The 13786-nt window shown below is 48.7% G+C and overlaps 1 protein-coding gene across 3 annotated transcripts in view; it reads left to right on the top strand.

Annotated features, from left to right (window-relative positions):
• STUB1 (STIP1 homology and U-box containing protein 1) overlaps nt 1-13786 on the top strand; it is a 41638-nt gene that overhangs the window by 1909 nt on the left and 25943 nt on the right. For all 3 annotated transcript variants that reach the window (XR_014785587.1, XR_014785588.1, XM_084818823.1), the window contains exon 2: nt 10258-10456. Coding sequence is in view for 1 of the 3 variants with exons in the window: in XM_084818823.1 (XP_084674949.1) it covers nt 10258-10456 (199 nt within the window). In the remaining 2 variants the exon portion in view is untranslated. The remainder of the gene's footprint in view (nt 1-10257; nt 10457-13786) is intronic.

Genomic DNA, 13786 nt, shown 5'->3' with positions numbered 1-13786 from the left:
TTAGCTCCCAAACCTGATCCTGAGATTATATATGGGGGGGGGGGACCAGGAAGAAAGAGAGTGCTTCTGAGCAAGGGCAGACTCTGCCCTCTTGAGTGTGTGTGTGTGGGGGGGGAGCAGGAGGCAAGGTGCAGGGTGGCCTGGACTCTCCTGCACCCCCCCCCCCCAAATCAGTTTTGGGCTCATCCTGAGAATAGCTGAAGGAACAGTATGAAATGAAAGAATGGCTCTCTGAGCATGGGCAGAGAGTGTGCTATTGAGAAGTTGGTCTCAGAGTGGGGAGGTGAGATGTGGTGTTGGTTGGCAGCAGAGGGGGAGGAAAGGGCGGCTCTCTGAGCACAGGCAGAGGGCATGCCTGCTTGATGGAAATAGGGATGAGGTGGGGATATGAGGCAAAACGAGAGGTGACCAGGGTTCCACCAGAGCTTCTCCCCCAACTGTTTTCTGTGGTTGGGTTCATCCTAAGAATAGTTACAAGGGACAATAAGAAAAGAGTGGCGCTCTGAGCATGGGCAGAGTCTGTGTTGTTGTGAGTGTGGCCTCAGATGGGTTGGGAGGATGGTTGGTGTAAGAGGCAAGCCAAGGGGGTGATTAGGGCTCCATTGGGGATTAGGGTTCAATCCCCCCAACCTTGTTTAGGTGCTCAGTTTTATCCCTCAGAATGTGTGAAGGGACCACTGAAGAAGGAGCTTCTCTGAACATGGGCAGAGAGCATGCTGTCTTTGACATTGGCTTGGGAGGGGAGAGGTGGGACATGAGGTGGCCACAGTGTAAAATGGGGTAGTAAGCGAGCGAGGGGGTGGTGAGGGCTCGCTGCGAGAAGATCTGAAGGGCCAGCGGGGAATGAGAGTGCCTCTGAGCATGGACAGAGGGCATGTGGCTGACCAGCCACAGCTAGCAGGGCAGGTGGTGGCGGGATGTGGGCGGGAGGGGTGCAGCTGGAGGCTAGGAGGCCAGCTGGTTGAATGGGGGTTCTGTGTTTGTGGGGTGCAGATTTTGAGGGTGCAGTGGCAAGCTAGGGGTGTTCCGTGGTTAAGACGGGAGGCAGAGGCAAGAAGCGAGAGGGAAGAAATGCTGGCGGTTTCTGGGGCTGGGATGATGGCTGGTGGCGGCCCATGAGTTGTGCTGTGGGATAGGAACCCCAGGTTCTGTTGCCTGAGAACAGAAAGGTTTGGGGGTCTCGGCTGGACAAACCACTGCTAAGAAGGGTCCTGAGGAAGCTAGGCTTGTTCTGTTATGTATTGCACACATATAAGTAGATGATATACACGTGTGTGTGTGTGTGTGTGTGGAGCTCAGGATTGGGTACATAGGATTGTCCCATTCTAGGAACATCGGAAGCTCCTTCTCCTGAGTCAGACCATGGGTCCATCCAGCCCGTTTTGTCAACTCTTGATTGGCAGCAGCTCTCTCTGGTTTCAGGCAGAGTTTCACCTCCCCTTCCCGGAGATGCCGGATCGCACCTGGGACCGTTTGCATTCAAAGCAGGGGCCCAGCCACCGAGCTATGACTCCTCCTCATTATCTTGACAACAACCCTGCGAGGTAGGTTAGGCTGAGAGAGAGAGTGACCGGCCCATGTAGAGGCTTGAATCCTGGCCCAGATCCGACGCCATCCACCCCACACTCCTGCTTGTGCTGCTGGCGAAGGAAGGTGCAACGCTCGAGGGGATCGTCTCTGCAAGAAGCCTTGATGTGGTTAATCCCCGCCGCCGCCTGCCTGACATTTTAGCTCATGCCGCCCTGACGATACAAGAGAGGACTGAGCTGTCCCTGTGCGATAGGATGTGACTCAGCTCTGTGGGGCTAGTAATGCTTCAAATTATCCAAAGCCACATATGAATTTCCCCAGGAGATCAAATTGCCAACATTCGCTGGATCATGGAGAAAGCAAGAGAATTCCAGAAAAAGTCTATTTCTGCTTCATTGACTACGCTAAAGCCTTTGATTGTGTGGATCACAACAAACTGTGGCAAATTCTTAAAGAGATGAGAGTACCAGACCACCTTACCTGTCTCCTGAGAAACCTGTATGAGGGTCAAGAAGCAACAGTAAGAACCGGACATGGAACAACCGATTGGTTCAAAATTGGGAAGGAGTATGACAAGGCTGCATATTGTCGCCCTGCTTATTTAACTTATATGCAGAGTACATCATGAGAAACTCCGGGTTGGATGAATCACAGGTCGTAATTAAGATTGCTGGGAGAATTATCAACAACCTCAGATACGCAGACGATACCACCCTAATGGGAGAAAGCGAAGAGGATCTAAAGAGCCTCTTATTGAGGGTGAAACAGGAGAGTGCAAAAGCTGGTTTGAAACTCAACATTAAAAAAACGAAGATCATGGCATCTGGCCCTATCACTTCCTGGCATATAGAAGGGGAAGAAATGGAAGCAGTGACAGATTTTATTTTCTTGGGCTCCAAGCTCACCGCAGACGGTGACTGTAGCCATGAAATTAAAAGACGCTTGCTCCTTGGGAGGAAAGCTATGGCAAACCTCGACAGCATAGTAAGAAGCAGAGACATCACCTTGCCGACAAAGGTTCGTATCATCAGAGCTATGGTTTTCCCAGTAGCAACGTATGGCTGTGAGAGCTGGACTTTAAGGAAGGCTGAGCGCTGAAGAATTGATGCTTTCGAACTGTGGTGCTGGAGAAGACTCTTACAAGTCCCCTGGACTGCAAGGAGGTCAAATCAGTCAGTCCTAAAGGAAATCAACCCTGAGTGCTCATTGGAAGGACAGATACTGAAGCTGAAGCTCAAATATTTTGGCCATCTAATGCGCAGAGAAAACTCCCTGGAAAAGACCCTGATGCTGGGAAAGATTGAAGGCAAAAGGAGAAGGGGACGGCAGAGGATGAGATGGCTAGATAGCATCACCGATGCAATGAATGTGGACTTGAGCGCACTCGGGGAGACAGTGGAGGACAGGAAGGCCTGGTGTGCTGTGGTCCATGGGGTCATGAAGAATTGGACACAACTGAATGACTGAACAACAACAAAGAGCGTGACAGTAAAATCTCTGCTTGATCCAACAAAGAAGCATCTGTAGACTGGGAATGGGCTCAAAGAATTCAACCCTTGGCTGTATGGTCAGAGCATCTTCCAGGCAGGGGAGGCGAGAGAGAGCTAACGATGTCTAGCTGTCATGCATGCTGGGCCCACAGGCCTTGGGGGGTTGCATGTTCAGAGGCATCTCTTATCAATTTTGGGGGAGTAATAACAGAAGAGGGCTTTTGTGGGAAACAGCATGCAGGGGCCCACTCCAACACCCATTGTCCCCAGCCAATGCAGCCAGGGGCAGGCTAGGCGATGGGAGTCATAGTCCAGCACATCTGGAGGGAGTCAGGACGGGGAAGGCTGTTTGGGTGGCTATGGAGACGGACTTGAGCAGTGAAACCCCCAGTTCAAATTTCACCTCACCTTGCTAGGTTGCAGTTTTGCCTGCCACTGGCCTCTGAGCTTCAAGCCCTCTGTCTGCAATGTGGGGACAATCATAGCAGCTTACCTTAAAGCGTTGTCATAAGGATTGCTGACCTAATGTATGTGGAGCACTTTGAACATTCCAAAAGCGCAATATCAGTGCTTAGGAATAGTAGTTCTTCTTCCTTTTCTTCTGCCTGGTACATGATTGTCTCCTTCTCGAATACCTCCGGCATGGATTTTAAAACTTGGTCTGGCCCATAAAACATCTTTGGTTTGTCCTGTTTGCGTTGCTGTATGTGTGCGTGGGGGCAGAGGGCCTGACGTTGCATGGCGAGAAACGGGTGTGGGAGGCTGCAGGTCCCTCTTGGTAGCCCTGGCCTGGTCGTCCCCCCCGACTCGTGTGTGATGATGCATCCAGGCAACTGTCCCTCCTTCCTTGTTGTATACAAATAAAGAGGGACTTGGAGTCGTCAGCACGGTCTCCGATGGTATTGAGGTGTGTCTGAATTGGCTTTAAGCCAGGGGTAGCAGATTGGGGCCCTCCAGATGTTTTGGCCTACAACTTCCGTCAGCCCTAGCCAGCAGAGCCAATGGTGAGAGTTGATGGGGGTTGTGAGCCAAAACTCTGCAGGAGTCTAAGTTTCCCAGCCCTGCTTTCAGCCATCTAGTTAGGCCTCGATTCATACAGAGCCCATTGCACCGTGGGCACATGTTTAAAGTAGCCCTTCTCTTGCCATGCCTAACTTCTGTCTATCCGGACTCAATGCTTGATTCTCTGCTTGTGCCGAGTCTGTCTCCCGGGGATTTGTGTGTGTATGGGGGGCACATTCCTTGGAGACTGAGAAGCTCCTGGAGATCTACCCCAGGAATCTTCAACCTTTTCAGTCCTGGGATCCAAGTTTATTTTATTTTATGTCTTTATTTATTTACAGCATTTTGAGAGGTGTTCTTATAGGTGTTCTTTAAGCCCAAGCTGCTACATGACAGCAGTTGTTTCGTTTTCTTCTCTTTCTCCTTCAGCTGTCTGTTTTAAATGCAGATCAGACAAAAGGCGTGGAGAATAGATTTGTCTGTAGCGATGGGCTGCCGTAGCTAAATGAAGCCTCCAGGTTCAGAGGCAGTGGGACAGCCGTGGGGGCGCTGCATTGGCACCCTTTTTCTGGGCTTCCCTGAGGCATCTGATTGGCCGCTGTGGTTGTTTGGTCTGATCCAGCTGGGCTCTCTCCTCTTTAAAAGCACCACCGCCATAGACACATAAAAGAAAATAGGAGTGGTGCTGTTAATGCACCCCTCCGTTGAAGACTGATGAGCTGTAACAGGGCTGGCTGGCTCTGGGCCCTGATTGATATTATTTTTTGGCCCCCAGAGGACCTGCCTGAATTTTAATCGCGTTATGGTCAAATGTTAAGCCACCAGTTTGCCTCATAGGGCAAATAAAAGCATCCCGGAGCCCTAAGAAGTAGACATCCTCCCTACCATAATACTCCATCTCCCTTTGGAATTGTTAATGCAGTGCCCCAGCTGCTGCCCCTAGCCACAGCGCCCTTACCGCCAGAGGTTGCCTACTTCATTATGGAGCCAGACCAACAAATTGTTCTTCCGGGCCCCAGATCGCCATCTGGGCGCTCCTGAATTGGACAGAAGTTTGTTTATGTAATTGAAGGGTGCAGAACCTCTTTCAGCTGAATTCCATTTTGGACCAGCTTTTAGGAGCTGGGTTCCAGTGGTGGGCAGGGCTAGAGGCGAAAGGGGCAGAGTCAAAGACAAAAATCCCGGCATATTTCACCGTAAAGCTCTCACTGCCAGGAACTGCGCTTCAGGAGAGGCATTTCATCCTTTTAGAAGGGGGGGGGGGGACTGCAGAAAAGCCAGGAAACCACCAAACAATTGGTGGTTGGGGAAAGAGGGTGGCTTGGGGAGGGGGAGTGGCCAACTGGAGAACCTCGGACAGCCAGACTGGGACCTCAGGAGGTTCTGCGCCCCTGATGTGTTATTACATTTCTGTCCCTCCCATCAGCCAAAGCTCTCTGGGAGTGGCTCCTTCCCGCCCAATCTCTAATTATGTAGGATTCCAAGGGCCGGATCTCTCAGCTTCTTAGAAGTTAGGAGGCTTTTTTCTTAACTTACTTGTAGGATCTTGCTCTCTGGGGTTTCCCCCCTCCTTTCCTGTTAGACCTAGAATAACCTCTTGCACACGCCTCCCATTTCATCTGACCCAAGCTGTTTCTCCTGGTTTATCAACCTGGTTGTGTTGCAAAAAGGTAGCGTTTCCCACAATCTAGATTCTGTTCGCAGATGCCCTTGCCAAGCCACCATGTCCTCTGTGGTGCCTGCTGGCTGTGGCCAAACCACACTTTCCAGAAAGCCTTCCTACCCAGGGGTCCTCCATCCCTCTGAATTGTCTGTCTCCATGAGGATGTTTGTTGGCTGTGTCTCATCTGTTCACATGTTGATTTTGTAGCTTCTTGCAGGTCAACTTAGATTTGATTCTTTAGGCCAGCCTAGTAATTTAAGGCCACACGAATTAGTAACCCACAAAATAGTCTTACTAGGCCACTTCCCACACTTTGTTACCATTTGAGTGACATCCATAGGCTAATTGGCGGTGTTGGGGAATCAATTCTCTTTCAGTTTGCAGCATCCCTTCTCTGCTGTGGCACCCCCGTTGTGCCTTGGAGGCTGGATTGACATGTACATTGGTTTCATTTCGGCACCAAATAAAAACATGGCTTTTTAATCAAAGCATTTGAGGGCTAAATGCATTCCCTAAAGTAGCACTGTTAAATTAAACTGTTTTAATTGTTTAATTGTTTTAGATTTCAGTTGATATTAGCTTGTTTAATGGCTTAATATGTTTTTAGCTGTTTAAATTATTGTTTTGTACAGATAAAATCAATTTAAACAGTATGCTGCCCTGAGATCTTCATGATATAGGGCGGGATACAAATGTTTTAATTTATTTATTTATTTATTTCATTTCTATACCACCCAATAGCCGAAGCTCTCTATTTATAAATAAATAAATAAACCCCCTTCCCAGTTGCTTGGAGACAATTCTTACTCGCCATAGGTGACAAGGAGAGTAGCTGTTTAGAAGCCTGATATGGGCCATAGAGTTGGAGCATAATTACCTTTCTCAAAACCTTCTTCTTTCTTTGGCTTAACTTCACTGAAACAGTACTGTATGTCTAACAGTACTTTTGCGTCTTCTTCCCCTGTTAGCTTTTCCTCCCCACCTCTCCTTTTATAATTTTTCCTTTCGGTGCAATTTAGATTGTACGTTCCTTGGAGCAGGGACCCTTCTCTTCTTCTTTTCGCTTGTGTTACTCTGCAAATCACCGTGTACTTCAGTGGCACTGTATAAATGATAAATAATCCATAGCTCATATTTAAGGTACTGGGCTTAAGCGTCCTGAAAGTCATGTTTCTAACTTGGGAGCCCTTCTCTGACTGTAATTTGTTTGTAAGGAATGCACTCTGGCCTTGCAAAGGGCACTTTCTAAAGTGGTTGATGAAGCGTTCTGTGCAGTTCAGAAGCTTGCTTTATTTTTAAACCACAGGCTGGTCCAGTATGAGAGACCAGTGAGGCCGATCTCTATCTCTCTTCCTGATGGTAGTTGTTTTTGCCCTTGCCTCATCTTCCTGTTTGCCAGTGCACCAAATCCTTTAATCAATGGTGCCAATGCACCAAATCCTTTAATCACATCTTTGGTTAGCTCAGCCAACACAATTCCATGAAGTTCTGGTCAGCCTTAATGCTGGCCAGCATAGAACTGCTCTGCAGAAATCTCCAGCCTCCAGAGTCCTTTATGCTAAACTTTGCAGGGTTTTTTTTTTAAGGGAAATATTTTTAGGAGATTCCAAGGGGCAGTCGGTCTCCTTGGCCTGTGACTTGGCTCCTTAAGGCCAGATTGCGACATGGCATTTTTGATGAACAAAGGGCTGGATGCACCCAATCTCATCTGATCTCGGAAGCTAAGCAGGGTCAGCCCTGGTTAGTACTTGGATGGGAGACTGCCTGGGAATCAGGCTTTCTGCACTGAGCAGGGGGTTGGACTCGATGGTCTTGTAGGCCCCTTTCAACCCTATGGTTCTATGAAACTAGAGCTGGGGTGTGCAGATGTCAACAGCTTGCAGGATCTGCTTTGATTTTTTACTAGAACACCCAAGATCTTCTCAACGGAGCCTGGTGCAAAAGACAGGCACTTAGAATGCAAGACTGTTGAGCTTATGACTTCGTTTTGAGTACTATTGTTCATGGTCCTCCTTAGATGCTAGCATTAGGAGGCTACCTGGAGGTTACCATTTGGCTACCTGGAGGCATCTTCGAGGCCACTGAGCAAAATGGTGCCATGCTAGATGGAACCTTGGTCTGATCCAGCCTTGGGGCTAATATTTTTATATTTTTTTTATATTAATCCGCAGACGTTTCTGCCACAATTTGTTAGCCTTTAAGGTCGCCATGAGATTCTTTAGCCTTTTCCTGTAACAGGTGAATTTGTCTCTGCCCCATCTAGTTGCGGATCTAGTGCAGAAAAGGGCAACTAAAATGATCAAGGGGCTGAAGCATCTCCCCTGTGAGGGGAGGTTACAGCAACTGGGATTATTTAGCTTGGAAAAAATGTGGGTAAGGGGAGACATGGTAGGGGTCTACAAAATGATGCACGGTGTGGAGAAAGTGGATTTCTCTCCCTCTCTCATAATACTAGGAACCAAGTGGGGTCATCCCATGAAGCTGACAAAAAGAAGAACTTCTTCACACAGTGCATAGTCAAACTATGGAATTCACTACCACAAGACACAGTGATGGCCACCAATTTGGATGGCTTTTAAAGGGGGTTAGACAAATTCCTGGAGGAGAAGGCTGTCAAAGGGTCCTAGTCCTGATGGCTGTGTGCTACTTCCATTACCAGAGGCAGTATGCCTATGTACACCAGTTGCTGGGGAACATGGGCGGGAGGGTGCTGTTGCACTCGTGTCCTGCTTGTGGGTTTCCCATGGGCAGCTGGCTGGCCACTGTGTGAACAGAATGCTGGACTGGATGGACCCTTGGTCTGATCCAGCATCAGGGCTGTGCTGATGTTCTTATGTTTTTATCAGTCAGGTCTTAATTGTTAACAGCCCCCCGAGCAGCTTTGTAAATTGAAAATGCAGAGTTGGACCAAATAGAGAAAGCAAGGCTGACCCGCCCTAAAGAGTTTCAGCCCAGACCAGACTTCCGGCTTGTGAGATCTGCATTGTTTTTCATGAGAAGCCAGAGATCCAGCAATGGGAACTTGATGCAAAAGATACATACACTTAGACTGAACAAGCGAGAGTCTTGTGGAACCTTCAAGACAAAAACATGATGGCAGGTGCTTAGGTTGTTAGTCTTTAAGGCGCCCCAAGACCTGTTTTTGTTTTGCTGCAACAGGATGAACACGGCTACCCCCCTGGAAACTGTTTCTTGGAATTAACAAATCCTGAGACCAGGAATTGGTTTTGAGTACCAGAACTGAGCAGAGCTCACAGTCTGTCCATACACAAATCCATTCCTGGTTCTACACACACACACACACACACACTTTCTTAATCTCTGCAGAAAAAAACAGGATGGGGGAGAAGGAGTCATTTTGTTGGTTTTATTTATTTATAAAGTTATGAGTAATTTTTTGGCCCAAATAGGGCTCTGAAGGTGACTTACAGTTAAAACTTGCAACAATTTAAAAATGTAAAACTTAAAAAAAGAAACTTATTTTTAAAAGTTTTTAGAGAGTAAGCCTGTGGCCCCTTGACAGAGTCGGGTGGGGGGCATAGGATAGTTTGGGTTCCTGGATCCCAGGTAAGAGCCAGTGCTCTGATCTCAGAGCCAGGAATCCAAGCTCCCTGTTGTCAGGGGTGTTTCTGAGCACAGGGAGTGGGATAGCAGTTCAGATTCTGAAGGAGAACCATCAGACTTGGGGGGAGGTGTTTTCCCAGGCTAGTCCAGATATGAGTAGGCCTGCTTCTCAGGTTACAAATGTCCAGATGGCTGAGCTTGAGGGTCCCCCCCCCCCCCCAGTGAGAGGCAGTGAACAGGAGTTTGACCTAATAGTTGCCAGGTGCAGAGCAAAGAGAGAGAAGGCTGGGGCGGAACTTAGACCGTCTACCCAATTGCCTTTGCGTGAGAAGCTGTGCTTAGAGGCCTCACGACAAGAGCAGGACCTCCCCTCCTTAAGTTAGGATAGCGAGACCACCTCCCTCTTCAAACAGCAGGCAGGCAACTCTCGTAAATTCCATTTGAATCCCCTGAAGGCATTCCTTGTAGACTGAGAGTCTCTGAGAATTTGCATCTGTATGACCCTTTGAAGTAACTTGTTAAAAGCTGTAGACTGAAGCCTGTCCTCTGTGTATGCTTGGGCGTGAAGTGAAGTGGGGGCTGAGGGAATCCTGACACCCGTCCCCTCAGGTCCCCCAGAGAGAACCACGCCGGCTGCCCCTCTGAGCTCACAGGAGGGGAGGGGACTGGGGAGGCTGGCTGACGACGTATCCCCAGCTTCCTTCCCTCAACCCGCCCCAGCTAGATGGGCGAAAAAGCCAAAATGCAGAGCACGGAAGTGACAAACGCCTCTGCCGCTCCTCCTGCTGTGCCTTGGCTGGCCATACGCCTCCAAGTTTGGATGTTTTTGGCCATCCCGCTGGGGCTGCGCCCTGAAAAATGTTGCCGCTGTTAAATAATTGGGAGTCAGACATCCTTGTTGATTTGCTTTCACTAGGGGTCTACCGGTAGAGCCCGAACGACCTTCTGCCCACCCTGAGGGCCCTTTGGCCTCCCACGAGGCCCCTGACGCTGCTCTTTTTCTTTCAGAACCGAAATCCCCTAGTGGCGGTCTACTACACCAACCGCGCCTTATGCTACCTGAAGATGCAGCAACACGACAAGGCCCTGGCCGACTGTAAGCATGCCCTGGAGCTGGACAGCCAGTCCGTAAAGGCACACTTCTTCCTGGGACAATGCCAGATGGAGATGGAGAACTACGACGAGGCCATTGCTAACCTTCAGAGAGGTGAGCTGGGGCACCACCACTTCTGGGGTACCACGGCTAGGTCTGCATAGGCCGCAAGCTGGCAGAACACGAAATAGAAACCGTGCTTGAATGTGTGCCCTTTCTTTAAGGCAGGTGCGCTCTGCTTGACAGCTCTCAAATGGCAGCAGACCTCAGTGGGTCAGTTCAGATGTAACGGGAGCGGTTACGTCACGGATGGGGAGCCTCTAGCCCGCGGGCCGAACTCGTCCCGTAGAAGTTCCCCATCTGGTCCACCAGCTCTTTTGGCAGGCCCTGCCCCTTCCCATCAAGGCCCCGCCCCCTGCTGGGTTTCCCTCACTCAGAGCGGTGGAAAGGTAGGCCTCTCCGCTGCTCTGAGCTGGGGGAAGCCCAGCGGGGGCAAAGCGTTGGGGTGGGGTGGGAGGAAGAGGGCACAGGTCTGCCTTTGCACTGCTCTGGCCTGGGAATCCCACAGCTGAGAGCAGGGTGGAAGTCTGCCTTTAAAGAGTGACCCGAGCACATCTGATCCCTCCTCCTGTTCCCCTGAGCTCTCCTGTGCCCACTTTGTCATGGGTACGGATCATCTTCCTTAGCAAGAGTATGTTCTGCAGAGTCATTTTGCAGGAGATTTATTAGTAAGTAAACCCCTATTCAGGGGTTCATTGCTGTGAGGAAATCCTAAGATTCTCTGTGATTGCTGTGGCTTACCTCTGAGGGGGCTTGTATATTCTTGTGTCTCCTAGCGTAGCTTGCTCCTAACAACTTTAGTAATGGTGGGATTTTTTGGATTGATTTGTGGCTTTGGGGACCCTGCCCATTTTTGCCTTTATCCCACCCACTGCTGGCATTCCCCCCCACGAGACCTTCTCCAAGATCGAATTCAGACCTCAGGCTGAAGAAGGTTCAACACCCTGCGCTACGTGAATGAGCCTGCATGATTCCCCCTCCCCGTCCCTTGAACAAGAGAGCAGTCATAGGACCAGAGTCAGATCAACGGTAAAATAAATTTGGAAACTGAGAAGAAATGATGACAGACAAAGAATAGGCATATGCTCATAAAAATAATTGCATAACAACGAAAGAATGATATGTGAATGAAATATAAGAAGAGAAATATATGTATGCCAAAGAAAATTGTAAAATGGTTGTAGTTTAAAGTTACTTTCAATGATTAAAAGAAGCAATGCCTAAAATGCAGCAATGAATCTAAGGAACAAAACTGTACAGTGGAAATATAACCTTTGCTCAAAATATAGAAATGAAATGCAACAGTAAAATAGCAGCAACCTTAAAACTGTATAGCAGCAAATTCAAATATTATTGCAATCTCGGTATTGCCCGGCTAATTCCTCCTGTCCAGTTAATAAAACATTCTATGTTTTTACTACATATAATAAAGCCAAGGAATGCAAATTTTCCAGTGTGTGGTCTCAAGCAATCTTCAGAGGAAATTAGGAGAAATTCAAAAAGAAAAGCGGAGGAAATCCTCTGGGGAAAATCAGTAAAAATAAATAATGATTGATTCTAAAAAATCAGCATTGTAAAGCCAAAAAGGAAATAAGGATTGAATCAGTTAAATAAAGGACTAAAAAGGAGAGGGGGAGAGGGAAGAGAACAGAACATAATATAAATAAAGGGGAAAAATTAGAATCGGGAAGCCAGCAATAAAAGATATAGCCATCAGCACCAGAGAAGCGCATGCAGACTTGCAAGAAAACTGTAAAGAGAGAGAGAGAAGGAGAGAGCAGTCCTGTGGCCGCTAGACACTGTCTAGAGGGCCATAGGATATGCTCATTTCCAGGAACCGACCGCCCCCCTCGTCTGCACTGCCTCGGAGGCAGTGCAGAGAAGCCCTGTCCTCCACGCTCAGAAGAGGAATGCGGAGCAACTGAAAAGGGCTGGGGGCTGGGGGGCGTTCCGGGGCAGGGAGAGCGGAGTTGTGCATATGACACATCCTATGTGTCGTACAGCAGCTGCCTCTCCCAGTCGGTCCCCCCACTGCTAGATAGCCCCAAATGGCTGTCTAGCAAAAAATAACAAGGCAGGAGAGGTGCGGAGGGAACGATCCCCCTGTGCCTCTCCCGCCTTGCTTTGGATAGGCGGTTGCCTCCGAGTTTGGAGGCGGCCGCCTATCTAGTTAGGATTGCGCCCTTAGACATTAAAAAAACCCTTCATTTCTCAAAGGAAAACCAAGTCCAGGTAAAGCTGTGGGGAGCAACGGCAGTCCGATGAAAACAACAGCAGCTGTAAAAGTGAAATGTGGCAAAATGCAAGGGAAGTAGCAGCCCCTCAAAAGTCACCCCCCCCCCCGTACCACAGAGCACCCCAACTTTCCTACTTTCCCATTGGCCGCTTTCTCCTTGCTTCTGTTCTGGGCATCTTCCCAAGTCCACATGAATTCTATATTGCTCAGTGATTCAGCAAGGACAACTCTGGATGTCTGTTTGAGCCAGAGGAGTCTAGCATTAGCCAAGTGTCCTTATCTAAGGAGGAATTCTGTGCCTCTGCCAATGTTGTAGACACTCCAGCTATGTTGCTTCTCCCGTGTATCTTTTTGTTTTATGGCTGCAGGATACTTGCCTCTCTTGTCCTGCCTCTTGCATCCCAAGACCCAAGAACATGCTCCCAGCTCTTTGACCCAAGTGGAATCAGCACAATGAAAGAAAGAGCCCATCATGGCGTTTTGAACCCAACTTTTGGTTGCTTTGATGAGCTGACTTCTCGCCAGCTTCCAGAAAATAGGACCCAGACACCAGGAACTGGGGTTTGTTAGAACAAGCCAGGATCAAGCCCTGGTTTCAGATCCTGGCTTGTTCTGAAACAGCAGTTTAAACAAACCACAGTTTGGACAGAACAGGGGAACTGCGTTTTATTTAGAACCAGATCCTTCTGGTCTCCTGCTTGCAGCTGCACAAGAGAAAAGGAGTGCACAAGCAGGACTCATTCATGTTGTGGGAAACTGTGGTTTGCTGTTGCATCTGTAGTGGCCCAGGTTTGCAAGCTAATATTCCCACCCTCCCCGGCTTCTGAAATTCTTGGGATGCTGCCACATTCTACACCAGTGTAAAATTTTGCACAATGCTCAGCCTTCATCAAATGGGGCAATTGCCCAGGGAATCCTCGACTCAGCTTTTAACTTTGAAAAAGCTTCTAGTCCTTATGGACTTCTTTAAAAAAATCCTTCTTTCAAAACTGTTCAGAAACGTTTGGTGCGGTATCTCCTGTGCCTCTCTGCCATCTCAGCCTTTGAATTTCAATCTGTGTTTGCCTGCCCAACTTCCACAGCCACTGTTTCTGTTTCCTTGACTTCAACAATCTCTCCCTAACATCGATGGCATCTTCTTCTCTCCA

This window comes from Heloderma suspectum, chromosome 12 (genome assembly GCF_057233095.1).
Source record: "Heloderma suspectum isolate Gila_16-S chromosome 12, 16-S_ref, whole genome shotgun sequence".
NCBI classification, from domain to species: domain Eukaryota; kingdom Metazoa; phylum Chordata; class Lepidosauria; order Squamata; family Helodermatidae; genus Heloderma; species Heloderma suspectum.
The sequence above is the reverse complement of the archived record's forward strand: the minus strand, read 5'-3'. Positions and strand labels throughout refer to the sequence as shown.